The 27716-nt window shown below is 33.6% G+C and overlaps 1 protein-coding gene across 1 annotated transcript in view; it reads left to right on the forward strand.

Moving 5' to 3' along the window:
* The window catches only part of LOC110107662 (G patch domain-containing protein TGH), a 61946-nt gene that overhangs the window by 28902 nt on the left and 5328 nt on the right, over positions 1–27716 (forward strand). Inside the window, exons 5-11 of the mRNA XM_020837978.2 lie at positions 5516–5577; positions 5670–5744; positions 5999–6147; positions 7018–7093; positions 7190–7273; positions 7419–7496; positions 26298–26436. Of these exons, the coding sequence (XP_020693637.1) occupies positions 5516–5577; positions 5670–5744; positions 5999–6147; positions 7018–7093; positions 7190–7273; positions 7419–7496; positions 26298–26436 (663 nt within the window). The remainder of the gene's footprint in view (positions 1–5515; positions 5578–5669; positions 5745–5998; positions 6148–7017; positions 7094–7189; positions 7274–7418; positions 7497–26297; positions 26437–27716) is intronic.

The following is a 27716-nucleotide window of genomic DNA, read 5'->3' on the forward strand; positions in this document are numbered from 1 at the left end:
ACTAGGGCAAAGAACTGCTCGTAGAAGTCTCCTCCCCGATCGGTTTGGAAACGCTCTAACAAACTGTCCTTGAATTCTCCCCAGCTCCTGATAGGTCTCCTCTGATCTCTCCACTGGTACCAAGAGAGTGCCTTCCCTTCCAGACACAAACCCGCTGCCGACAACTTCTCCTCCTCTGTCAATCCGTTAACAGCAAAGTACCTCTCCACTTTGTAGATCCACCCATAGGCATCCTCCCCTTCAAAAATTGGCATTTTCAATTTTCTCACCTTCCGATCCCCGCCATTCCCCCTTAATCCTCCATAGTTTCCCCTCTCCCATGTGCCTGGACCCCCCCACGTATCCCGATCTTCCCTTGCTCTGCCCTGTCCCAATCCCTCTTCAAAATCTCCTCTCCGATCTTCAAAAATTGCTTCCCGGCGCCCCTGAAATCCCCCCCGATGCTCCCAACCAGCCCCTCTGGGTTCCCCACCTCCATAGCCTTGTCTTTCCACATGCCTTCCTCCTCTCTCCTCTCTCTGGAAAGGCTCCAGATGAGGTCTTCCCCTACTCCCTTCCACGATTTCCACCTCCTCTTCCTCCCGATGGATTTCAGAGTTGGTGTTCTTCGCTGCTGGCCCTTTTGCATCAGACGCCGCCGATTGGGTTTGAAACTCCAACATCTTTTTCATCATATCCCGTAGATCGGCCACTTGCCCCTCCATGGAAGACATTCGTTCCTCCACGGTCTCCTTGATTTGATTTATTTCTCCTTCAATTCTCTCCTCCAAAGCATCCACCTTCTTAGCCGCCATCTCCTACGGCTTGCAAATTATGAGAATATCTCAGGTTTTGAAAAAAAAATTTCAGCAATTTTCTCCTTCGCCGGTGCAATTTCAGCCGCTGAAATCGGACAAAAACAGCCACGATTTGTCCCAAGACTTGCTCTGATACCAATTTGATAGGAAATACTTGATTTCAAGTATTTCCTATTCACTTTTACCACAACTCTCAAGACAAACTGCTGTCCACAGCAGGAACAGCCCAAAACTGAAGAAAAACAGGGAAAAACTGCAGGAAACTTGGAGAAAAGACTTGTATTTTACTAGTAGATGCAAGGAAAATAGCAAAGATACAAGGATCCTCTATTCGAGAGGAGGATCGCACTCTCCCAATCTCTAGAATTCGATCTAGAGCCCTAAACACCAAAGAAGAACCAGAAAACTCTTACAAAAATATCCCCCCTCCCTAATCTCTCCTTTTCTCCCTACTTAATGCATACCATTCAAAAATAACATAAAAGGACCTAATTGCCCTTTCTCCCACACCTTTTGGCTCCAAGATACAAATTCAAAAACAAGTGGACCCCACCCAAAATTCTCCTCAATCTTCCGCCGGCTTCCCCTCTGTTTCTGCCCGTTCCCGTCGCCTGTAGATGAACTGAGCCCCAGCCGGTCCAAAGAGGATTGGTCTAACACTTCAGTCGATAAGCCACGACTCCAATCCTCTCTACTATCTCATAAGGGCCGAAATACCTCGGGGCCATCTTTTTATTCCTCTTGTGAGCTGCCGTCGTTTGTCTGTAGGGGCATAGTTTCAAGTATACCCTTTCTCCTATCTGAAACTGGATATCTTTCCTATGCTCATCCGTATGCTTCTTTATAATATGTTTTCGCCCTCAACAGGTGTCTTTTCAACTCAATTAACATCATGGCTCTTTCTTTCAAATACTGCTCTACTGGGGAAACTGGTATGCTCCATTGCCCAAAATATTAGAAATGACTTTTTTTATTAGATTTAAATGAGAATTTGATTCTTAATAGGACACAATGGAGAAAAAGAATTAATGTAGCCGACCCCACGTAGTGAGATAAAGGCTTGATGTTATTGTTGTAAAAATTGTAGAATAGTTTAGAAATATATTGCACTTTAATAAGGAAACTTAGTGGAGTGAGGATCTATAAAAGGTTATTAATGAAAATTCTGTTGTTTTAAATGGTAATAAATTTTAAACAATATTAAAGTTTATAAGGATTACTATAAACTCAAAAACATTATAAAAAGAAAGCAAAGGTTATAACTTTTGATGATTTATATAATAAACTTTATACAAGAAAGAGAAAAGGGGATTTATAAATAATTTATAGGAGAGAGAAAAGATCTAGAAACTTTGATCATGCTATGTCATTAGAAACAAAAATAGTTGGATTCTAGTTAAATATGAAAAATATCAAGTAATTATCAAATTGAAAATTTGAGATAAAATTATTTTTGGAAGAGGCATATTATAATTTGAATGAAAGAAGTGAAGGAGAACTAACTTTTCTGAAGAGCCCTAAGGGTCAATCTGTTGGTTTATATGAGATAGCTATTGAGATTTGGAGAAATATGACGAATATTGCATGGTTAATTTATCAAATATTTTGACTGAATGTTGAAGATAAAAGTTGCCAAATGATCAGCGAAGCAAATATTTTGGTACATCTACTTAAGAACAAAGGTGATGTTTATATTATGCTAATTAGAAAGGAATTAAATTATACAATGAAGCTATAAGAAGAAGAAAGAATAATGAAATATAGACTAAGGAAAATTACATATATTTTCAATGAATAAATTTGATTTAATGCCAGGAAATCAATTATAAAAACGAGTTTTGTGTCAAGACAATTCATCTAGAAACATAGAGTAGATATAGAATTATATGGCTTTTATTAATTTTAAGAAGGCATATATGATTGAGTGACCCAAGAATTGATTTGTTGTACCTTAAGGAGGAAAGGAATGTGTCAGAAACATGTCAGAATTATTCTATATGATGGATTGTTAATTACTATGAGCAGTTGTGAAGGAATATATGATTGAGTGCCCCAAGAATTGATTTGTTGTACCTTAAGGAGGAAAGGAATGTGTCAGAAACATGTCAGAATTATTCAATATGATGGATTGTTAATTACTATGAGCAGTTGTGGGTGATAATTGAATTTTCAATTATAGCAGGATTACATCAATGATTAAAATTGATTTCATATCTTTTCAGATCAGTTATGGAGATGCTTACAATGTATTTCCAAAGTTAGCTTCCTTGGTGTATGTTTTTTGTAGTTGGTATTTATTCTAATTGGTGGAATATATATATACTAAAATATATGAAATGTAATAACAGTGTAAATAATGTTTAGAAGATAAATGGCATAAAGTTAGTAAAATAAAGACTTATTATATGCAATTTGAGTGGGTGTTAAATTAACGATTATTGGTTAGTATTATTAGAAAATATAGTGATAACAAGATGTATAGGTTTAAGCGTACTGGATGTATTATACAAAAGGAGGAGGGTATAAATGAGGCATAACTTAAAAGAGTCAAGGTGATCAAGAGTATTATGCGGTAGAACGATACTATGGAGAACAACAACAACAACAACATCAAGCCTTTGTCCCAATACGTGGGATCATCTACATGAATCCTTTTTCTCCATTGTGTCATGTTACGAGTCAAATTCTTGTTTAAATCTAATAAAGAAATATCATTTCTAATATTTTCTAACCAAGTCTTTTTAAGTCTACCTCTATCTATCTTAACATAAGTCAAATCTAATACATCTACTTTCTTAACCGGGTCATCGGAAGGCCGCCATTTTATTTGACCAAACCATCTAAGGTGACTCTCTCTAAATATTATCTTCCACAGGAGCTACTCCAACATTTTCACGTATATGCTCATTTTGTATCCTATCTCTAAGGGTAAAGCTACTCATTCACTTAAGCATCCTCATCTCCGCAACACTTAACTTAGTATTATGCTTCTCTTTTAATGGTCAACATTCGGCACCATAAAGCTTGAAAGTAAATTTCATAAAATTATAATTAGATGTACTATGTTATAAGGATACAAAGTTTAGATAGTAAAAAAAGAAAAAAATTAATGGTTATGTTTAGTGTGGTGAAAATGAGGATGCTAAAATAGATGTACTGCCAAAATGATAAATTAATGAATGTTTATATGAGATGAATGATTAGAGAGACTTCGATTGAAGATAATATAGGTAAAATATACTTAAATGGTTTGGACGCTATAATGAATGAGAGCAAATGCACCTAGTAGTTGAGTAGATTAAATTTGTGTTAGAGGATTAAGAAGGAAAATGGTAGACATGAGACATGGATAAGATTGTTCAAAATGATTTGTAAAGGGTAGGTTTAAAACTTAAGCAACACTTTGGATGAATGAATGATAAATGAAGATTCATAAAGCCGCTTGCAAATAATTGGGATAAAGCTATTGGTAATAGTGATGATGCGTGTGTTTCATGTAATGTTGATGATCTTATTTTATAACTGCTGCAATCCTTTTATTTTTTTATATTTATGATCCATCAAGAGCTCCTAGTTTGAAGTTTAGGTCCTACTCACTTTTTTGTGCTGTTGGATTCTTAACTAGAGATATTAAAACTCAGAAACATTTAGAAAACCAATAATTAAATTCTAGTTCCAAATCTTGAGTTAGTCAAGCATATAATACTCCGGCTTTAACATAGAATATATTTTCTTCGTGCTTTCCATTAGTAATTTTTTGACTTGTATTTGGTACAGGCATAACATTCTATCTTAATTGTCGACATATTAAGTTAGTCAACAAATAAGGTTATTAGAATTTATCTGCCTTGCTTGTTATTAGAATTCATCTGCACTGTGCTTTCCAAACATATATACTTCTAGATCTTTATCAGAGAGCTAAATTATTTGTTGTGTTATAAAAATGTTTCGTTGATGAACTTGTAATGATTATTTTATATGTTCTTGTAGGATGAGGTTTTTGAATCATATTAAACAAAAATAGGATAAGTATTCACAAAATTGAAAGAAAACCAGATTATGGGCATTGGTGAGGTCTCATATTATAATATATCAATTTTCTATAGTTGCTTTTGATTTTTTGGCAAGAGAAAAGAAACTCTATGTTGATGGTTTCTTCATTTTTCTGTCCTTGGCTTTTGTGGGTATGTGGACTTGCCTTATTTAAAAAAAAACGATGTCCTTATTTGGGCTTTCAAGAATTCACTGTTTGCAAGTTGAGTGTGACAACAAAGAAAATGTTAAAGTGAATGTGTGGTAAAATTAGGAATAATAGAACGAAAATGATTACATTATAGAGATGATAGGAGTGCACCCATTTATTAAATATCTTTTGAAAATTATAATTGGTAGTTTGGGATTCTGTAATGGAAGTCAATGATGCATCAATGAGATGGGTAGATGAAATGAAAGGCTATATGATTAGGAGCAGATTAGACGAAAGGCTACATGATTATGAATTGTAAATGATTTTTGCGCAATGAACTTTTTGTGCAACTCTAAGGTTAATGGTGAATGTTGATGTTAACATTTAACAAGGTAGTTGAGATAAGGTTAATGATGTTGATGTTGGAGAATATTAAGTCCTCTCATGTATTAGTTAAGCTTCTCTATTAAAACTCATATGATGCTTTGCATATTTGTTTTTCATCTATTTTGTTTTTGTTGTTGTTTTGCAGGCCTTCGACAATTCCTGGTCCTGTTCCTGATGAAATAGTTGTCCCTGCATCAAGCTCTGTAGGTTTGTTTCTGTTTTTAGCACCATCACGATATTTTTTTAGGGCTACGCTTTATTGTTTCTATTTCAATTCATGTTTTTCAATTGGTTTGTAGGAACCAAGCTGTTGTTAAAAATGGGATGGCGCTGGGGTTATTCAATCAAGGATACTCAAGCTAGTTCACTACATGGTGTGGATTTTCTTATACTCTTTTTATGTTTTTCATAAAAGATTTGTTAGGTATTTTAATTTGTCATTTGGTTTAATGTGCGCCATCATTTGTTTATTCTGTTCTTGCTGGATGTTATGATTTCTTTTTGCAATAATTCAATCAATTCAAGCTGTATTTTCTATCATTTACTTTTTTTATTGTGATTATCGTTGTAGCATAGTTGTCTTGGATTTAGGCTGAGATTCGAATGTTGAATTTTTTTTTTCTTTTAGATGCTCGCAGGGAAGCCAGAAAGGCTTTACTTGCTTTTTCTGGTAATGTTGGAGGAAATAACCTCTCACATGCTGAATTCAGTCAACATGATACTGGAGATTCCACCATAATGGACAATGATGTTCTCTTTTCATCGCATAGTACCCATGTGAGTAATTTATTCGTTACTTTTTTATTGCCTTGCATTTTCCCCAAGCACATATCTGAATCATTTTCTTTTACTTTTAAATAAAGAACTTTATGTTTCAATGAATTTTGGGCATGGCGCCGATTGGTATCATTGTGTAAAATCTTAATATTCATGTGAACTTAAAACTTCTGTTTCACTCTTCCAAATTTACATGTGTAGTTTATGCACATCACTACTTTGGTATGCTTCAAGATTTTGTTGAGTATGTTTACAAGAGGTTATATTTTATGATTTCCATGATTAGGTAAGCTTCTGAGAACTTGATTTAGCTGATCACAAGCTCCTAAATCATCCTCTTTAGAATTTGAAATGATTTGTAAGGCTTCTTCATTAAGTTTTTTAAAGACTTTGTCCTGATACTATTCTCTTTTCTGTATAGTTTTCCATACTCTTTCTTAATTGTTACTTTGTGGCTTGATAAGAAGTTTGCTTTGGAGTAAAGGATGTGGATATGATGTTAGGACTGTATTCAAAATACTAGTGACCATGAAGGAAATTTGTACTTCTCCAGCCCATGGGGACAAGGATGTCAGTTTCTATTCGATTTGCATATAAGATGTTAAGTTTTGCCTCTTGTCCCAAAATCATGCATATTAAGTTGGCTTTGTACCATACTAATAGTATCACTCTAGTACCATCCTTTTTCTGCCATTTGGTTGCTCTTTTTTTTTTCCATTTCAACGATCTAATATGTTTTATTCTTGTTGGTAAAGTAACTGTCTAGGCTATTTTATTTTTTGTGGAATGATTTTTGCCTACGGTAAAATGGATTTTGATCTTTCTTATTGTCTATGAAAAACATTTCTTACCCGAATTCCCTTGTTTTAGGCTTATGTACTCAATCCAAAGCAGGACTTGTATGGCTTGGGTTATGATCCTTTCAAGCATGCTCCTGAATTTAAAGGTGATTGAAAGCTCTTGGAGCGGTTAAAAGTTGTTCTAACACAGTTAATATCTGTTGAAATGTTTCTGTTCGTTAACTTTCTTTCATTGTCCTCAGAGAGAAAAATGTTGCATGAATCCAGAAATAATCAGGTTGTCAAAACAGGGGTTTCAATGAAGGGAAATCATTTAGGTCCAAACTGTAAGCTGTTCCTAGATTCAACTGTTCACCAGAAAATAGCTTCTCTTTTCTTTTTTGACTTTGAACAGTAATATCATGCATCTCTGTACTAAGTATTCCTTGTTTTTTCCTGAACTTTTCACTTAACCTTTCACTCAATCATCAGCAGGAAAATATGCCCCTGGCTTTGGGATTGGGGCATTAGAGGACCTTGATGTTGAAGATGAGGACATTTATGCTTCTGGTGAGAATTACCAAAAAAAATTTCTTCTTGCATGTTAGTTGCATAAGGCTACTATTCTCATATAGTACTTGTTTAATTATTGTTCAATTGTGAACTTAATTGTAAATCCATGAATTGATCCTCATGGTAGTTTAATTAATAGCAGAACCGTGAAGCTTCACTAACTTCAAATGTGTATGGAATTTGAATTGGTGAGCTGAACTTAGCTCAAGAATATTGTAGCTTAGATTGTTAGCATGACTTCCCTACTCATTCCCTGCTTGGTTCCAGTTTTTTGCTTTTAGAGTCCTGATCAAGCCCTGGTCAGGAAATTTAGAGCTTACGGTGATCTAGGGTTGGTTTTAATAGAACATGCTAAAAGAAGAATTTATTCTTTAGGTCCAGATGAGAGTGGCCAAACTACGAACCAAGGTGAGCTGCTAGGGTATTATACAGGGTATGCGGAATGAGTTAGAGACAACGATGGAGGTGGAGATATTTTGAGAGGTGGAGATATTTTGAAAGGTGGAGGTTGACTAATAAGTAGAGGAGGTTTAGGTGGTAAGTGGTAGTTGATAGTAGGATGAAATCCTTGAGAATTTTACTAGATTTTTTTCCCACTGTTTATGAAATTCTCTTGTAAGAATACTATTAATTTGAAATTTGTAAGAAACTATCATTACTGCCTTGCTTGCGTATGTAATTTTTGTGCTAGTTTTTTTCCATTTTGATGTGGAAAGATATTGTTATTACTGCTCTTTACACACCTTTTTTTTATTTTGCTGGAGGACTCACATAGATCTCCATATATGCTTGTATCTTCTTGTATATTTTTTGCCTTTTTAAATGAATGCAAATACAAGTTTCAGGGGTAGTTAAATCTTCATGGTGTAGCCAAGCTACTTCGCATTATATCTTAGGCATGAGGGTGTTGATGATGAAGTTTTCGACAAAGCGAGAAGGTTGCATTGAGATTAAGCACAATTTATTATTATTATTTTTTGGAACATCTTTTTTGGCTTTTTTTCCTTCTATTTTTTCCTTTTGTTATTTTTTTAAACGGAATTACAAATAAACATCTTTATTACTCTATTTTTCCAATAAAATGTCTGAGACATATTGATCTTTTTATCTCTCTCTTCTCCTCCCTATTTCATATTTTGTGATGTTGTAGCTCTCATCTACATATTCCCTTCTCTTTTTAAGTTTTCATTTTGTTTGCAAGCATAGTAGTTTTGTTTTGATGTTCCTCCACTTTTTCACCCTCTTCTCATTCCATACTTTGTGTAGAAATCTATTCTCAATATTCTCTTCTCTTCTTCCTTGTTTTTCTTTGCTAAAAATCTTGGTAAGCCATTGTCCTTATGGTTGATAACTTACTTTTTGGTTTGTTTTGGTTTCTTATATACATTCTCCCATGATGCACAGACATGGACATGACACAAATACGGAGCATGTTAATTATTGAAAATATAGGACATTGAGATAATATTATAATTTTTATATCTTAAAAATAGTGTATAAAAATTGAATAAAAAAATATAATAATTGAGAAATACTAAGTTTAGGATTTGTAGTTAAAATGACTAATATTAGGATGTCGAGAGTCGGGTGTCAATACGTGTTAGCCATTGGGAGAGGTGACATAATGCTCTTGACGGTTGTGCATCGTTGTTGTGTAATGGGCATCGAACATTGATGTCATGATGACATTGGTCATCAATCTTGAGATGACGTTTGTTGTTGGTGTTAAGACATAATTGGACAAAGTTGAGATGTTGAGATTATACAATGGTGATTGTTGGTGTAGAAATTGCTGGTGTTTGGCGTCAATGCCAACATAGACTTTAATGGTGAGATAATTTTGAAATATTGATGTTGTGACAACATTGGACGTCAATATTGAGACGACATTAAGCTTTGTTGTGAAACTCTAGCCACAACATGACATAGAGAAATAAAAATGAGAATATTCAAGGAATGCATAATTAAGTGCGGGCGATTGATTTGGAGGTTTGGAGAGGAAGAAAAGAAATTTAATTCTTATTTTTTTACTAAATAAAAATTTGAAATTTGATGAATTATATTTCAAAAATATATATATAAAATATTTTTGGCACCAGTGTTAGACATGTGTCCAATTTTTTTTTTATATTTTTTCAATTGTATACATTATTGTTCGACAAGTTTTACGCTGGCTGTCGACTACCTAACGCAACCCTCCACTTTTCTCATCCAGGACTTGGGACCTATAATGACTTAGAAGAATTAATACAAAAGATATATCTTAAAGAAAGAGTTTTTATTGGAGGAGATTTAAATGGACATGTTGGTAGAGAGGTAGATGATTTTAAAAGCATTCATGGTGGCCATGGATTTGGAACGACAAATGAAGGTGGCAAGACCATATTGGATTTTTTTTTAGTTATAATTTTTTAATTACTAATACCTTATTTAAGAAAAGGAATAAGCATCTCATCACTTATAAAAATGGATATAATACAACCCAGATTGACTATTTTCTTATTAGAAAAATTAAATTGTTTAAATTAACAAAGATTGTAAAGTTATTCTGAGCGAAAATTTATGTACCCACATCGATTATTAGTTTTAGACTTTAACATAAAGGAGCATAAAATAAAAATACAGTAAAACAATTTTCTAGGATTAGAATGGGGCATTTAAATAATATTTACAAAAATATTTTTGAGAATAAGATTTTAGATCTTAAGAATTTTGTCTATGCATGAGGATGCTAATGTTAACACTGCCGTGCCAGGTCCCAGTTCCTGGGATGAGAAAAGTGGAGGGTTGCGTTAGGTAGTCGACAGCCAGGTAAAACTTGTCGAACAAAAAATGACATGAATCTTTTAGAAATTGTGTTAATGCTAGGGCCGTCCCCTGGAAGCGACGCGCTGTAATGGCCTGAATACAGTGACAAGTGTGCAAGGGCCGCTGCACGGCGCCCGGGTGCGTGTTAAATAGGCAAGGGTTCCCGCATCAAGGACGGATGTGGGGCAAAGAGAGCTAGTCCATGATACTAAAATTAGGATAGAACTTGGAATATAGGTTCCCTTACAGGTAAATTAATGGAGTTAATAGAATATTATGATTCATAGGAATTAAATATTTTATGCATTCAGGAAACTAAAGTGGGTTTGGAGGAAGAGGCCAAAGGAAATCGATAGTTTAGGATTTAAACTTTGGTATTCGGGTAGGAGTCGTACTAGAAATGGTTAGGTGTCATTATAGATAAGAGTTTAAAGGATAATGTTATAAAAATTAATAGGATTGGTGATGAGATTATAGCTTTAAAAATTGTTGTTGAGGATAAGATTGTTAATATTATAAGTGCTTATGCTCCTCAGGTAGGTTTGGATATAAGTTCTAAATTAAATTTTTGGAATGACTTAGAAGAATTAATAACAAAATATACTCTTAAGAAAGAGTTTTTATTGGAGGAGATTTAAATGGACATGTTGGTAAAGAGGTAGTTGATTTTAAAAAGCATTCATGGTGGCCATGGATTTGGAACGACGAATGAAGGTGCAAGACCATATTAGATTTTTTTTTAGCTTATGATTTTTCAATTGCTAATACCTTATTTAAGAAAAGGAATGAGCATCTCATCACTTATAAAAATGGATTGTAGTACAACCAGATTGACTATTTTCTTATTAGAAAAATTAAACCGTTTAGATTGCAAAAGATTGTAAGTTTTACGAGTGAAAGTTTATGTACCCAACATCGATTATTAGTTTTGGACTTTAAGATAAAGGGGCATAAAATAAAAAATAAAGTAAAACGTTTTTCGAGGATTAGATGGGGCATTTAAAGAAATATTAACCAAAATATTTTTTGTGAGTAAGATTTTTAGATCTTAAGATTTTGTCTGTGCATGAGGATGCTAATGTTATGTGGAAAAAAGTGGCTAGTGATATTAAGAATATTGCAAAAGATGTGCTTGGAGTATCAAGGGAAAACTCCTATAGTAAAATAGTTGGTGGTGGGAATCCAATGTGCATAGAAAAGATTAAAAATAGAAGTTTGTTATAAAAATTGGTTTAATTTTAAAAATTCTGATAATTGGGAATTATATAAAAGTGGCTCGTAAGGATTCTAAGAAAGCAATATGCGATGCAAAGACATTAGGCTTTTAGCGATTTATATAATAGATTAAATACTAAAGGAGGGAGAAAGATATATGTATAAGTTTAGCCAAAACAAAGAGATAGGAGTAGTAAGGATTTAGTTCAAGTGAAGTGTATTAAGGATGAAGATAAAAAAAATATTTTTCTTAGAAGATGATATTCAACAAAGGTGGATGAGATATTTTGCTAAACTTTTTAATGAAGAGTGTGAAAATAAGATTGACTATAGTGACCTTAGCACCCTAAATGAAAGTAAAGATTTCTGTTTTTTATCGGCGTATTAGTAAAACTGAAGTTAAGGGAGGCTTTAAAATAGGAAATGAAGGGTGGAAAAGCTGTTGGACCTTGATGATATTCCAATAGAGGTGTGGAAATGCTTAGGAGATGAAGGGATTTCTATGGCTTACTAAACTTTTTAATACTATTTTGAAGACTAAAAGATGCCAGATGAGTGGAGAATGAGTGTATTAATTCCTAATTTTTAAGAATAAAGGCGATGCACAGGATTGCATCCGAATTATAGAGGTATTAAGTTAATGTGTCATACTTTAAAATTATGGGAGCGAGTTATAGAGCATAGGTTGGCGGCGTGATACTAATGTTTCTCAAAATCAATTATGGATTTATGCCGGGTAGGTCGACTATGGAAGCCATACATTTATTCAGAGGTTTGATGGAAAAAATTATAGAGGAAATAAGGAGGATTACAATATGATATTTATTGATTTAGAAAAAGCATATGATAAAGTTCCAGAGAAGTGCTATGGAGAGTTCTTGATAAGAAGAAGTCAATAATGCTTATATTCAAATTCATTAAAGATATGTATGCAGGAGCTATTACTTGTGTTCAAACACAAGGTGGATTTGACCAAGTATTTCCCTATTTCGGTTGGGTTACATAAAGGATCAGCCTTAAGCCCATATCTTATTTGCTTTAGTCATGGATGTTCTCACTAGACTTTTGCAAGATGAATGTACCTTGGTGTATGCTTTTTGCTGATGATATTCTTCTTGTTGATAAGACTAGAGAGGGAGTTGAAGGTAAACTTGAATTATGGAGGTCAACCTTGAGTCTAAAAGGTTTTCGCTTGAGTAGATCTAAAACGGAATATATGGAGTGTAATTTTAGCAGTAATAGTCCTAGTGAGGGGATTGTGACTTTGGGGATCAAGTCATTAATAAGAGTAACGTTTTTAGGTATCTTGGATCTATTGTTTCAGAGTGATGGTGAAATAGATGGGGGATATTATCAGCAGAATTCAAGTTGGATGGTTGAAGTGGCGGAAATGCATCGGGCTTTGTTATGTGATAGAAATGTACCCCTCAAACTTAAGGGAAAAATTCTATAAGATGGTAGTGAGGCCTGCAATGCTTTATTGGTGCCGAATGTTGGCCATTAAAAGAGAAGCATAATACTAAGTTAAGTGTGGCAGAGATGAGGATGCTTAGATGGATGAGTGGCTTCCACTTAGAGATAGGATACGAAATGAGCATATACGTGAAAGGTTGGAGTAGCTCCAGTAGAAGATAAGATTAGAGAGAGTCTGCCTTAGATGGTTGGGTCACATAAAAAGGCGGCCTTCCGACGACCCAGTTAGGAGAGTAGAGGTATTAGATTTGACTTGTGTTAAGAAAGGGAGGGGTAGACCTAAAAAGACTTGGTTAGAAAATATTAGGAATGACCTTTCTTTATTAGATTTAAAACGAGAATTTGGCTTTTAATAGGACACAATGGAGAAAAAGGATTCATGTAGCCGACCCCACGTAGTGGATAAAGGCTTGATGTTGTTGTTGTTGTTGTTGTTGTATGAGGATGCAATGTTATGTGGGAAAAAGTGGCTAGTGATATTAAGAATATTGCAAAAGATGTCCTTGGAGTATCAAAGGGAAAAATTCGTAATAATAAAAATAGTTGGTGGTGAAATTAAAATGTTAAGAATGATTAAAAATAAGAAGTTTTTTGTTATAAAATTGGTTTTGATTTTAAAAATTTTGATAATTGGGAAATATTAAAGTGACTCGTAAGGATGCTAAGAAAGCAATATGCGATGCAAAGATATTAGCTTTTAGTGATTTATATAATAGATTAGATATAAAAAGAGGGAGAAAGATATATGTATATATTAGCCAAACAAAGATATAGGAGTATAAGGATTTAGTTCAAGTGAAATGTTATAAAGGATGAAGATCAAAAAATATTTTCTTAGAAGATGATATTCAACAAAGGTGGATGAGATATTTTGCTAAACATTTTAATGAAGATTGTGAAATAAGATTGACTATGTGACCTTAGCACCCTAAATGAAAAATAAAGATTTCTGTTTTTTTCGGCGTATTAGTAAAACTGAAGTTAAAGAGGATTAAAGAAAATAAAGGTGGAAAAGCTGTTGGACTTGATGATATTCCAATAGAGGTGTGGAAATTCTTTGGAGATGAAGGAATTTCATGGCTTACTAAACTTTTAATTACTATTTTTGAAGACTAAAAAGATGCCAGATTAGTGGAGAATGAGTGTGTTTAATTTCTATTTTTAAGAATAAAAGTGATGCAAAAATTGTGCGAATTTATAGAGGTATTAAGTTAATGTGTCATAACTATGGGAGCGAGTTATGGAGCATAGGTTGCGGCGTGATACTAATGTTTCTCAAATCAATTGTGATTCATGCCGGGTAGGTCGACTATGGAAGCCATACATTTTATTAAGATGTTTGATGGAGAAATATAGAGAAAATAAAGGAGGAACTACATATGATATTTATTTGATTTAGAAAAATCATATGATAAAGTTCCAAGAGAAGTGCCATGTAGAGTTCTTAAAAGAGGAGTCAATAATGCTTATATTCAAAATATTAAAGATATGTATGCAGGGCTATTACTTGTGTTCAACACAAGGTGGATTGACCAAGTATTTCCCTATTTCGGTTGGGTTACATCAAGGATCAGCCATAAGCCCATAACTTTTTGCTTTAGTCATGGATGTTCTCACTAGACATTTGCAAGGAGGATGTACCTTGGTGTATGCTTTTTGGACTGATGAATTCTTCTTGTTGATAAGACTAGAGAGTGAGTTGAAGGTAAACTTGAATTATGGAGGTCAACCTTAGAGTTTAAAAGTTTCGCTCGAGTAGATCTAAAACGGAATATATGGAGTGTAATTTTAGTAAGTAATAGATCTAGTGAGGGGATTGTTACTTTGGGGATCAAGTCATTAAAAAGAGTACACGTTTTAATATCTTGCATATATTGTTCAGAGTGATGGTGAATAGATGGGGATATTATCAGCATAATTCAAGTTTGATGGTTGAAGTGGAGGAATGCATCGAGCTTGTTTATGTGATAGAAATGTACCCCTCAAACTTAAGGGAAAATTCTATAAGATGGTAGTGAGGCCTGAATGCTTTATGGTGCTGGATTGTTGGCCATTAAAAGAGAAGCATAATGCTAAGTGTGGCAGAGATGAGGATGCTCAGGTGGATGAGGTGGCTTTAACCCTTAAGAGATAGAATACGAAATGAGCATATACGTGAAAAGGTTGGGATTAGCTCCCAATAGAATAAGATTAAGAGAGAGTCGCCTTTGATGGTTTGGTCACATAAAACGGCGGCCTTGTGATGACCCGGTTAGGAGAGTAGAGGTATTAGATTTGACTTATGTTAAGAAAGGTAGGGATAGACCTAAAAAGACTTGGTTAGAAAATATTAGGAATGACCTTTCTTTATTAGATTTAAACGAGAATTTGACTTTTAATAGGACACAATGGAGAAAAGGATTCATGTAGCCGACCCCATGTAGTGGGATAAAGGCTTGATGATGTTGTTGTTGTTGTTGTATTTTTTCAATTGTATACGTCTTCAGTGTGTCCGACGTGTTTTAGAGGTGTGTTGGACCATGTCATGTCCAATACGCGTCAGACACTACATACCTCTTTGAGGAGAAATATTGGTGCATCTTAGACATTCGCTTTACCACAATGGAGAAAAGGATTCATGTAGCCGACCCCATGTAGTGGGATAAAGGCTTGATGATGTTGTTGTTGTTGTATTTTTTCAATTGTATACGTCTTCAGTGTGTCCGACGTGTTTTAGAGGTGTGTTGGACCATGTCATGTCCAATACGCGTCAGACACTACATACCTCTTTGAGGAGAAATATTGGTGCATCTTAGACATTCGCTTTACCAAGTTTTATTTTGTTTCCTTCTTAATTTTGTTGTTTTATTCGTGAAAACCTGCACTTGAAATTAGCCTAGAGATATGTTGAGAGAAGATTATAGCTTTGAGTGAGCTTTAGGATGTAAGGATGAGTCAAAATTGAGTATTATCATTTAGTGCTAGTCTATAATCCCAAGGTTAGCCCCAATAGAAGTCTTTCTTTAGGCACCTATCATCGCTAGCTAACCTATGGGCTTAGGGCAATTGATTCCCCTAGTTTTGATATTTAATACCCTACATGCATCAAACAGAACATGAATTTATAATTAATTGCATTTTGTATTTTGATTAGTTTATTTCATGGTGAATTTTTTTATTTCCAAACACTTTCTTGTTCATTGATATTCACTATATTTACTTTTTGGCTATTTGGTTGGAGGTTCTTGAGTTTATTGCATTTCAAGTGGGTTTAAAAATTTAGGTGTTTGGTTGGCTTAAATGTAAATATAAAGTTTTTTTTTTTGAGAATTTGAAACTCATTCCTAGTTCATTTCTAGTGGATTCTAAAATAACCCGAATCAGGTGACTTTTAAATACACCACACGACCTCTTCTTCTCATTTATATGAGCTCCTATCATGATTTCTGCTTAGTGAGCTCCTGTTAATGTTGCTCCTAGAATTCTAGTGTTGATTTCATATTGATGCAAACAAAATTTTGCAAATAAACGTTTTCTTTCTAAATACTTAAAACAAACAAAATAGGACAGAACACTATTTATATGAGAACGGACAACACATACAGCTCACACGACTTACCCAATCTTAGAACATAAAAACACCTAAAAACACCTAAAAACTTTGTATTGATTGAGAAGAAAGATACAATGGGGTGTAAACCATAGATAGAAGAAATATATTAGAAGACCAAGACGAATTAGAAGAAAGGGAATGATAGAAGACTAGCTCGCAAGCTAGATAAAACCCTCAGGTTTTATTCTCCAAAAATCAATATCAAAACATCTCGTTAAAACAACTCAAAACTCCTATATAAATAGGATAGAAAAGGAAAGCCAGCAAACATGTTCAGCCGCCCATACAACCAACCAAAAGGCTAAGGCACGTTTGGACCCCCACCCGAACAGCCACAACAAGGGAACCGGGACAGCCAAACGCAGGAACCGAACAACCCAAAGCAAGCGGAACCGGGACAGCAGGGAGCAGGAACCGAACAACCCAAAGCAAGGGGCGGGGGTATGGCTTGCTTACATCAATTCTCCTCCGGTTGAGTGATCTCATCTCCTAATGAGAATGCCTTGGTTGGAAAATAAGGATGATGACGTTGCAAACTTTGGTTGAATGACAGTGCTTGCTTGTTGTTCCGAATGCATTAAAGACTCAACAACCTAGGGCTCTGATCCCAAATGATGCAAATAAAATTTTGCAAATAAACGCTTCCTTTCTAAATACTTAAAACAAACATAATAAGACAAAACACTACTTATATGAGAACAAACAACACATACAACTCACACGACTAACACAGTCTTAGAACATAAAAACACCTAAAATCTTTTCCGTGATTCAGAAGAAAGATACAATGGGGTGTAAACCATGGATAGAAGAAATAGATTAGAAGACCAAGATGAATTAGAAGAGAGAAAAGTATAGAAGACTAGCTCGCAAGCTAGATAAAACCCTTAGGTATTATTCTCCAAAAATCAGTACCAAAACATCCCCTTAAAACATCCCCTTAAAACATCCCAAAACTCTTCTATAAATAGGATGGAAAACGAAGGCCAACAGTCATGTTCAGCCGCCATACAACCAGCCAAAATGCAGCATTAAAGGCACGTTTGGACCCCCACCCGAACAGCCACAACAAGGGAACCGGGACAACCAAGAGCAGGAACTGAATAACCCAAAGCAAGGGGCGGGGGTATGGCTTGCTTACATATATTCTCCTCCGGTTGAGAGATCTCATCTCCTAATGAGAATGCCTTGGTTGGAAAATAAAGATGATGACATTGCAAACTTTGGTTGAATGACAGTGCTTGCTTGTTGTTCCAAATGCATTAAAGGCTCAACAACCTAGGGCTCTGATACCAAATGATGCAAACAAAATTTTGCAAATAAACGTTTCCTTTTTAAATACTTAAAACAAACAAAATAGGACACAACACTATTTATATGAGAATGGACAACACATACAGCTCACACGACTAACACAATCTTAGAACATAAAAACACCTAAAAACTTTTCATTAATTGAGAAGAAAGATATAATGGGGTGTAAACCATGGATGGAAGAAATATATTATAAGACCAAGACGAATTAGAAGAGAGAGAATGATAGAAGACTAGCTCGCAAGCTAGATAAAACTCTCAGGTTTTATTCTCCAAAAATAAGTACCAAAACATCCCCTTAAAACAACTCAAAACTCCTCTATAAATAAGATAGAAAAGGGAAGCCAACAACCATGTTCAGCCAACATACAACCATCCAAAAGGCAGCATTAAAGGCACGTTTGGACCCCCACCCGAACAGCCACAGCAAGGAAACCGGGACAACCAAGAGTAGGAACCGAACAACCCAAAGCAAGGGGAACCGGGACAGCAGGGAGCAGGAACCGAACAACCCAAAGCAAGGGGCGGGGGTATGGCTTGCTTACATCAATTCTCCTCCGGTTGAGAGATCTCATCTCCTGATGAGAATGCCTTGGTTGGAAAATAAGGATGATGACGTTGCAAACTTTGGTTGAATGACAGTGCTTGCTTGTTGTTTCGAACGCATTAAAGACTCAACAACCTAGGGCTGGACCCCCACCCGAACAACCACAACAGGGAACCGGGATAGCCAAGAGCAGGAGACGAACAGCCAGCAAGAGGAACCAGGAAAGCAGAGAACCGAACAGCCACATCAAGGGAAACTGGGACAGCCAGGGAGCAGGAATCGAACAACCCAAAACAATAGGAACTGGGACAACAGGGGGCAGGAACCGAACAACTTAAAGCAAGGGGGAGGGGGCGGGGGTATGGCTTGCTTACATCATATCTCCTCCGATTGAGAGATCTCATCTCCTGATGAGAATGCCTTGGTTGGAAAATAAGGATGATGACGTTACAAACTTTGGTTGAATGACAGTGCTTGCTTGATGTTCTGAATGCATTAAAGACTCAACAACCTAAGGCTCTGATACCAAATAATGCAAACAAAATTTTGCAAATAAACGCTTCCTTCCGAAATACTTAAAACGAACAAAATAGGACAAAACACTACTTATATTAGAACGGACAACACATACAACTCACAGCAAGCTTTTAACTTCTAATAGAAACCACTTACAAATTTTATTAGACCAAGAGACTACATAACTTATAAAATTTAAAGAAGAAGGATACTTGTGGAGTGGATACCATGGAGAGAAGAAGGAGATTACAAGACCAAGACGAATTAGAAGAGAGAAAAGGATAGAAGACTAGCTCGCAAGCTAGATAAAACCCTTAGGTTTTATTATCCAAAAATCAGTACCAAAAAATCCCCTTAAAACAGCCCAAAGCAAGGGGAATCGGGAAAGCAGGGAACCGAACAACCAAATGCCAAGGGAATCGGGAAAGCCATGCCGGAATCGAACAATCCAAAGCAAGGGGAACCGGGACAGTAGGGAGCAAGAACCGAACAGCCCAAAGCAGGGGGGGGAGGTACGACTTGCTTACATCACATATCTTGAGTTCAAATCCCCTCATGAGTTCTTTTAATGTTGAGCCTTCACACACTTGTTCTCATTGTGAGTTTCCATCGTGAGCTTTTGTCGCCATTTCTTGTTGTGAGCTTCCATTGTGATATTACATTTTAAGATTCGATCGTCCCTGACCTTCACACGCTGCCATTCCATTTGATACATTGGCTTTCCATGAGCTCTTGTCACCATCGATCCCCTTAAGTCCTTCACACACATTGTGATCCTATTGCAATTGCTTCACGTGACGTTGATGCATGATTGTCCATGAGACTTTCTCAGATCTTGGATGGTTTTTTAGATTTAACTTTTGCTGGTTCAACTAAAACCCAAAATTTTATTTCATTGTATTTCAAATAATTGTATTTAAAATTCCCCTGAATATTAAGTACTTGCAACCAAATAACCATGTTATAAAACTTAACAAGTGAACTGGAAGTATTTAGGAGCCAATTAGTGTATGCATGAATGATTCGAAATATGGGATATTGACTATGATTTATCATGGATATTCTCGCAAAGAGTTATTGAAAATTTTCTAGTTTATAAGTGTCTCATAAGCCAACTGATTTATGGTAGATAATTTTATATTTGTAATATTATTATGTATTTAACACTACTGTTGTCAGGGCCCAAACGCTGGATGAGAAAAATTGAGAGTTGCGTTAGGTAGTCGACAACCAACATTAATTTGTTGAATAATAATGACATGAATCATTAAATATATTGTATTAATGCTATTACGTTTCTTGTAAGTGATGCGCGGTATGGCCCGAATATGACGAAAAGTGTGCAAGGGTCGCTGCACTGACATTGCAATCTTTAATAAGCAAGTTCTCTTATAGGTAAATTAATGGAATTAATAGATATTATGGTTCATAGGAAAATAAATATTTTATGCATTCAAAAAATTAAATGGGTTAAAGAGAAGATTATGAAGATTGATAGTTTAGGATTTAAACAATGATATTTAGGTAAGAGTCATATTAGAAATAGTGTGGTGTGATTATATAGATAAGAGTCAGAAGGATAATATTGTAGAAATTAATAGAATTGGAGTTAAAATTATAGTTTTAAATATTACTTTTTATGTTAAAATTATTAATGCTATAAGTGGTTATGCTTCTCAAGTAGGTTTGAATGTATTCAAAATTAAAATTTTTTAATGACTTAGAAGAATTAATTAAAAAAGATACTTCTTGAAAAAAGAGTTTTTATTGAAGGAGATTTAAATGGACATGTTAGTAGAGTGGTAAAAGATTTTAAAAGCATTTATGGTGGCTATGGTTTTAGAGCGACCCATGAAAGTGGTAGGATCATATTATATTTTATTTTATCATATGATTTTGTAATTGTTAATACCTTATTTTAGAAAGAAAAGATGTATCTCATCACTTATAAAAATGGATATAATAAAACACAAATTGATTAGTTTTTTATAAGAAAAATAGATTCTTTAAATTCCAAAGATGGTAAAGTTATTCTAAGTGAAAGTTTATGCATTCAATATCGCTTATTATTTTTGAATTTTAAGATGAAGGGACATAATATGAAAAATAAAATAAAATAAATAATATTATGCTAAGATTATATGAGGACATTTAAAAGAATATTAATAAAAATATTTTGAGAGTAAGATTCAAGATCTTAAGATTTTGATTGAGCATGAGAAAATTAATGTTGCGTGGGAAAAAAATAGCTAGTGATATTAAAATTATTACAAAGGATGTGTTTGGAGTATCAAAAAGAAAAACTCCTAATTGTAAAAATAGTTGGTGGCAGAATAAAAATGTGTAAGAAAAGATAAAAATAAGAAGATTTGTTATAGAAATTGGTTTAAATATAAATGCTCTAAAAATTAGTTAAGATATAAAGTAGCTCTTAAGGAGTCTAATAAAGTAATATGTGGTGCAAAAAATTAGTTTTTAATGATTTATATAATATATTAGATACTAAAGATGACGAAAGATATATGTATAAGTTAGCCTTGCAAAGAGCTAAGAGAAATAAGAATTTAGTTCAAGTGAAGTGCATTAAGGATGAAGATCAAAATGTTTTTTTATTAGAAGAGGATATTAAAAAAAATGTATGAGATATTTTGATAAGCTTTTCAAAGAAGATTGTGAGAATACAGTTGACTTTAGTGACCTTAATACGCTAAATGAAAATATAGATTTTTGCTTATAACATCATATTAGTAAACTTAAATTAGAGATGCTTTAAAGGAAATGATGCTTGAAAAAGTTGTTGGACCTTGTAATATTCCAATAATGTGAAAATGCTTAGGAGTTTAAAAAATTTCTTGGCTTACAAAATTTTTCAATATTATTTTGAAGACTAAACAAATGCTAGATGAGTGGATTGAGTTGATTTCTATTTTTAAGAATATAGGTGATGCACAAGAGTGTGCAAATTATAAAGGAATTAAGTTAATGTCTCATACAATAAAACTATGGGAGAGAGTTATTGAGCATATGTTACGATGTGATACTAATGTTTCTCAAAATCAATTTGTATTCATGCTGGGTAGGTCTACTATTGAAGTTATACATTTCTTGTGAGGTTTGATACAAAAGTATGGAATGAATAAGGAGGATCTACATATGTTATTTATTGATTTAGAGAAAGCATATGATAAAGTTTTAAGAGAAGTGCTCTGGAGAATTCTAGATAAGAAATGAGTTAATAATGCTTGTAAACAAATCATTAAGCATATGTATGCAAGAGCTGTTACTTTTGTTAAAATGCAAGGTGGTTTGACCAATTATTTTTCCATTTCAGTTGGATTACATCAAGGATTGGCTTTAATCCCGTGTATTTTTGCTCTTGTCATGGATGTTCTTACTAGATATTTGTAAGAGGTACCCTAGTGTATGCTTTTTGCTTATGATATTCTTCTTGTTGATAAAACTAGAGAGGGAGTTGAAGGAAACTTTGAATTATGGAGGTCAACCTTAAAATCTAAATGTTTCGTTTTAGTATATCTAAAATTGAATACATGGAGTATATTTTTAATTATATATATATATATATATATATATATATATATATCTTAGATTTAAATGATAATTTGACTCTTAATAGGACACAATGAAGAAAAAAGGATTCATGTAGACGATCCTTGATGTTGTTTTTGTTGTTGTTGTTGTGATATTTTAATGTATTTATCATTCTTTTGCCATGAATTTTATCTTCACTAGGTTGTGTAAAAAAATGATGTTTGCATCTACATTATAAAAAGTAAAGGGCGACCTACTTTGCTATATTTTTATTTTCAAGAGATGATGAATTGTAGAATCTCAAAATATACCCTCATTACTAATTTTTCATTGATTGGTCCACTTGCAAATGAGTTAGATTGGCAGCTATTTGTCGGCAAGATCATGTTCGTCTAGCGGTGCAGCATATTCTTGTAGTTTAACTGCTTGAATGTTGTTTGCATGTAATTGAAATGCGTGCTTCTAAGTGGAAGAACTAAGAATTTTAAGGCAAATGGGATGCATTTGTCACAGCGCACTGAAAAGTTCATTTAGGAAGAGAAACATTGAAGTGTTGTGTAATTGGAGGGTGTTGGATTCTACTTTCACTTGATTCTTGTTCAAAAGCTCCGTATCCCCTATTAAGATTTTTCTTGTCAGAGGTCAAAACCGACACTTGAGTCTAGTGAAACCTATCACGGTTTAACTAATCTGATCCAAATTGGTCATTTGGCTAGGTTGGTCTCCAATTGTAACTGTTGGTTGGATTTTTAGATTTTTAAACCAAATTAGTTTGATTTGTGTTGATTACAAGCCTAAATGGCGCAACATTTGATTTTGACTTGTGCTATAGTACTAGCATGAGTAGTCCGTTCTATAGTACTTTGAGAAGCGTGAGTGGAAATCTAGGATTGGTTTGGATAGGAGTAACGTATGCATAGAAGGCTGAGCAAACCTTTTTTTTAGCCATATTTGATAAATGGTGATCTTGATTCTTTCAAATAATGAACAAAGTAAATCCATGGGTTCTATCCTATATCCTGATGGGCCTATAATATTTGGCTCGAACTTTTGGCTCAGTATTAGGGATTAAAGAGACTTATGGACATCTTGAGGAATAGTATGACATAAGACATATGTCGGGGCTTGGGAAGTAGGAAATATGAATCAAAAGTGCTCGTCTAATTTAGCTAGAAAAGTGATTGAGAATAAGAGGGGCATCATATGGATGCATTTCTTTGAGACAGATGTCTTACTGCTTGGTATATTTCTTTTTGTTGAACATGATCTCTTAAATGTTTTTTTTCCATACAATAATACAATGTTGCAAAAGATGTGCTTGGAGTGATATTAAGTATGTTGCAAACGATATGCTTGGTGTGTCAAAGGAAAAAGCTCATAATAGTAAAAATAGTTTATGGTAGAATTAAAATGTGCAAGAAAAGATAAAAATATAAGAAGCTTTGTTATAAAAATTGGTTTAAATGTAAAAATTTAAATAATTGAGAAAAATATAAAGAGGATTGTAAGGAGTCTAAGAAAGCAATATGTGATGCAAAGATTTTAGTTTTTAATGATTTATATGATAGATTAAATACTAAGGAGAGCGAAAGATATATGTATAAGATAGCCAAATAATGAGATATGAGTAGTAAGGATTTTTAATTTAAGTGAAGTGTATTAAAGATGAAGATGAAAAAGTGCTTTTATTAGAAGATGATATTAAACAAAGGTGGATGAGATATTTTGTTAAACTTTTCAATGAAGATTGTGAAAATACGACTGACTTTAGTGACCTTAACATACAAAATAAAAATAAAAAATTTTGTTTTTATTAGCTTATTAGTAAAATCGAAGTTATAGAGACTTTAAAGAAAATGAAGTATGGAAAAGCTGTTGAACCTGATGATATCCAATAGAGGTGTGGAAATGCTTAGGAGATGAAGAAATTTCTTGGCTTACTAAAATTTTTAATATTATTTTGAAGACTAAAAACATACTAGAGGAGTGGAGAATGAATGTGTTGATTTCTTTTTTTTTTTAGAATAAAGGTGATGCACAAGATTGTGCGAATTATAGAGAAATTATGTTAATATATCATACTTTAAAACTTCGGGAGAGATTTATGGAGCAGAGGTTATGATGTGATACTAATGTTTCTCAAAATTAATTTGGATTCATGCCGGGTAGGTCTACTATCGAAGCTATTCATTTATTGAGAGGTTTCATGGAGAAGTGTAAAGAGAATAAGAAGGATCTACATATGATGTTTATTGATTTAGAGAAAACTTATGATAAAGTTACAAGACAAGTGCTATGGAGAGTTGTAGAAAAGAAAGACGTCAATAATGCTTATATTTAAGTCATTAAGGATATCTATGCAGGAGCTGTTACTTGTGTCCAAATATAAGGTGGTTTGACCAAGTATTTTATTATTTTAGTTGGATTGTATCAAAGATCAAACTTAAGCCCATATCTTTTTGCTTAGTCATGGATGTTCTTACTAGACATTTGCAAGAGGATGTACCTTGGTGTATGCTTTTTTGCTAGTGATATTCTTCTTGTTGATAAGATTGGAGAGGGAGTTGTGGGTAAACTTGAATTATGGAGGTCAACCTTTGAGGCTAAATTTTTTCGTTTGAGTAGATCTAAAATTGAATATATGGAGTGTAATTTATGTAGTAATAGATCTAGTGGGAGGATTGTTACTTTCGAAATGACATTTCTTTATTAGATTTAAATGAGAATTTGACTCTTAACATGGCACAATGGAGAAAAAAGGATTTATGTAGCCGACCACACATAATGGAATAAAAGGCTTGATGTTGTTGGTGTTATTGTATACAATAATATCATGTTTTGGTCATTCTTATATTAAAGGGTTATAGAACAGATAGAAGAATAGACTGACATATTGGTTGAAGAACGTATTAATGCAAGGAATCAATATGCAAACGTTAAAAGACTTACTTTTAGAGAATTGCAGCAAAGCAAAGGTGGATTCTAAGTATCGTTATCAATTGAATTCTTGGTGGTGTTAGTTTGAAACCTTTTCAGATATTGTTTTCTTCACGTATTAGCAAGGGACGATGAAGAAATGCAGGCAAGTTCAATATAATATTTATTTTTCAGTCTAATTTTGCGTGCAAGGGTGAATGGAAGGTTATTGAAGAAAAGTTGCTGAGATTTGTGATCCAAACAGCAAAACCCACTGTTTTCTACTAATGATATATTGGTTCCCCATAACTACTAGTCAAAAAGGTTACACTTACTGAATCATCCATTTTGAACCAAATACATGGTAGTACTTAATCATATCATTATTAGCCTGTCTTATAGTTTCCATTTGTGATATCTCTGTCTGCCACTCCAAATAGTTTCTACTGAACTTGTAGGGGTATAAATGCTTAATTTGTATGAATATTGATCTCTTCTGTTTTCCTTATTGATTCTTTATCCGATTACATGTTTATTGATGATAGAATTATGATAGAATTCCATCAAATCCTGACTTCCCGATAAGTTTTGTGATTCCCTTATGAATATTTTATGCGATAAACATCTTTGATCTTTGAATGATCTCTGGCAAGCTTTTTCATTAGGATCTTAAATGCTAGTAGTTTTTATCCTGCGTTCCATCTCCATTTGTTTTCGTCAAGAGTATTATACCTTATAAATCTTGATGCCTTGGTCATATGTTCTTTTCTACCTCTTAAATTTTTTTTTTGGTCTGCACTTTGTATTAACATGTTTTTTTTTTTCTGTTGAAATTCTTATTTCTATACTGAAGTATTTCATTTTATAGGTCTTGAATTATTCGTGAGTGAAGTAGAAGAAGATCAGTTTTCAAGTATAATCGTAGATGATAAGCTCAAGCTGGAAAACTCTAAGAATTGCTTACCTGGTTTTAAAGTTGCATCAAGCTCTGATTACAGTTTAAAACGGCAAGTGCCAATTTTAAAATTTTGTTTATACTTATTACGTTTATCTTGCTTTTATTTGGCCTTTAAATGTTATCTCATAACAATTATGAAGCTTTATATGGGGTTGGTTTTTCCATTCGATCTTAGTTTCCACTTTTAGACTCTTCTTAGATTTTTGGAAGCCTATCAGTGCTTGTAATGTAGTCAGTAATCCATATATTTGATAAAAAATATATTACCTCTCTATCCTTATTTTATATATGAATATTAAGCCTGGTTGGAATTTTTTCATAAGATCATGTTTTTCTGGAATACTATATAGATGAAAATTTGCTCAGATATATGATCAAATTCATAGATGCTCATCATCGTTATAATCATCATCAGTAGCCTTATGCCAACTGTCTTGATGCCAGCTTTATAAACCATCCGGATCCATTTTATAACATGCGGTAAATTAATGGATACTCCTGAAAACATGAATTACATTGATTCCTTAAAAGAATTCAGGGTGCAACGCAGTGGGATTTTTTCCTGTTTAGTAAAGCCAAAATTGATAGTTTAGAATTTAAACTTTGATATTCGGGTAGGAGTCGTACTAGAAATGGTGTAGGTATTATTATAGATAAGAGTTTAAAGGATAATGTTATAAAAATTGATAGGATTGGAGATAGAATTATAGCTTTAATGATTGTTATTGATTATAAGATTGTTAATATTATAAGTACTTATCCTCCTCAAGTAGGTTTGGATAGAAGTTCTAAATTAAATTTTTGGAATGACTTAAAAGAATTAATACATAAGATACCTCTTGAAGAAAGAGTTTTTATTGGAGGAGATTTAAATGGACATGTTGGTAGAGAGGTAGATGATTTTAAAAGCATTCATGGTGGCCATGGATTTGGAACGACGAATGAAGGTGGCAATACCATATTGGATTTTTGTTTAGCTTATGATTTTTTAATTGCTAATACCTTATTTAAGAAAAGAAATGAGCATCTCATCACTTATAAAAATGGATATAGTACAACTCAGATTGACTATTTTCTTATTAGAAAATTAAATTGTTTATATTGCAAAGATTGTAAAGTTATTCCGAGGGAAAATTTATGTACCCAACATCGATTATTAGTTTTGGACTTTAAGATAAAGGGGCATAAAATAAAAAATAAAGTAAAAAAATTTTCTAGGATTAAATGGGGGCATTTAAAGAATATTAAAAAAAATATTTTTGAAAATAAGATTTTAGATCTTAAGATTTTGTCTGTGCATGAGGATGCTAATATTATGTGGGAAAAAGT

The sequence above is a fragment of the Dendrobium catenatum genome, unplaced genomic scaffold (genome assembly GCF_001605985.2).
Source record: "Dendrobium catenatum unplaced genomic scaffold, ASM160598v2 fragScaff_scaffold_716, whole genome shotgun sequence".
NCBI lineage: Eukaryota > Viridiplantae > Streptophyta > Magnoliopsida > Asparagales > Orchidaceae > Dendrobium > Dendrobium catenatum.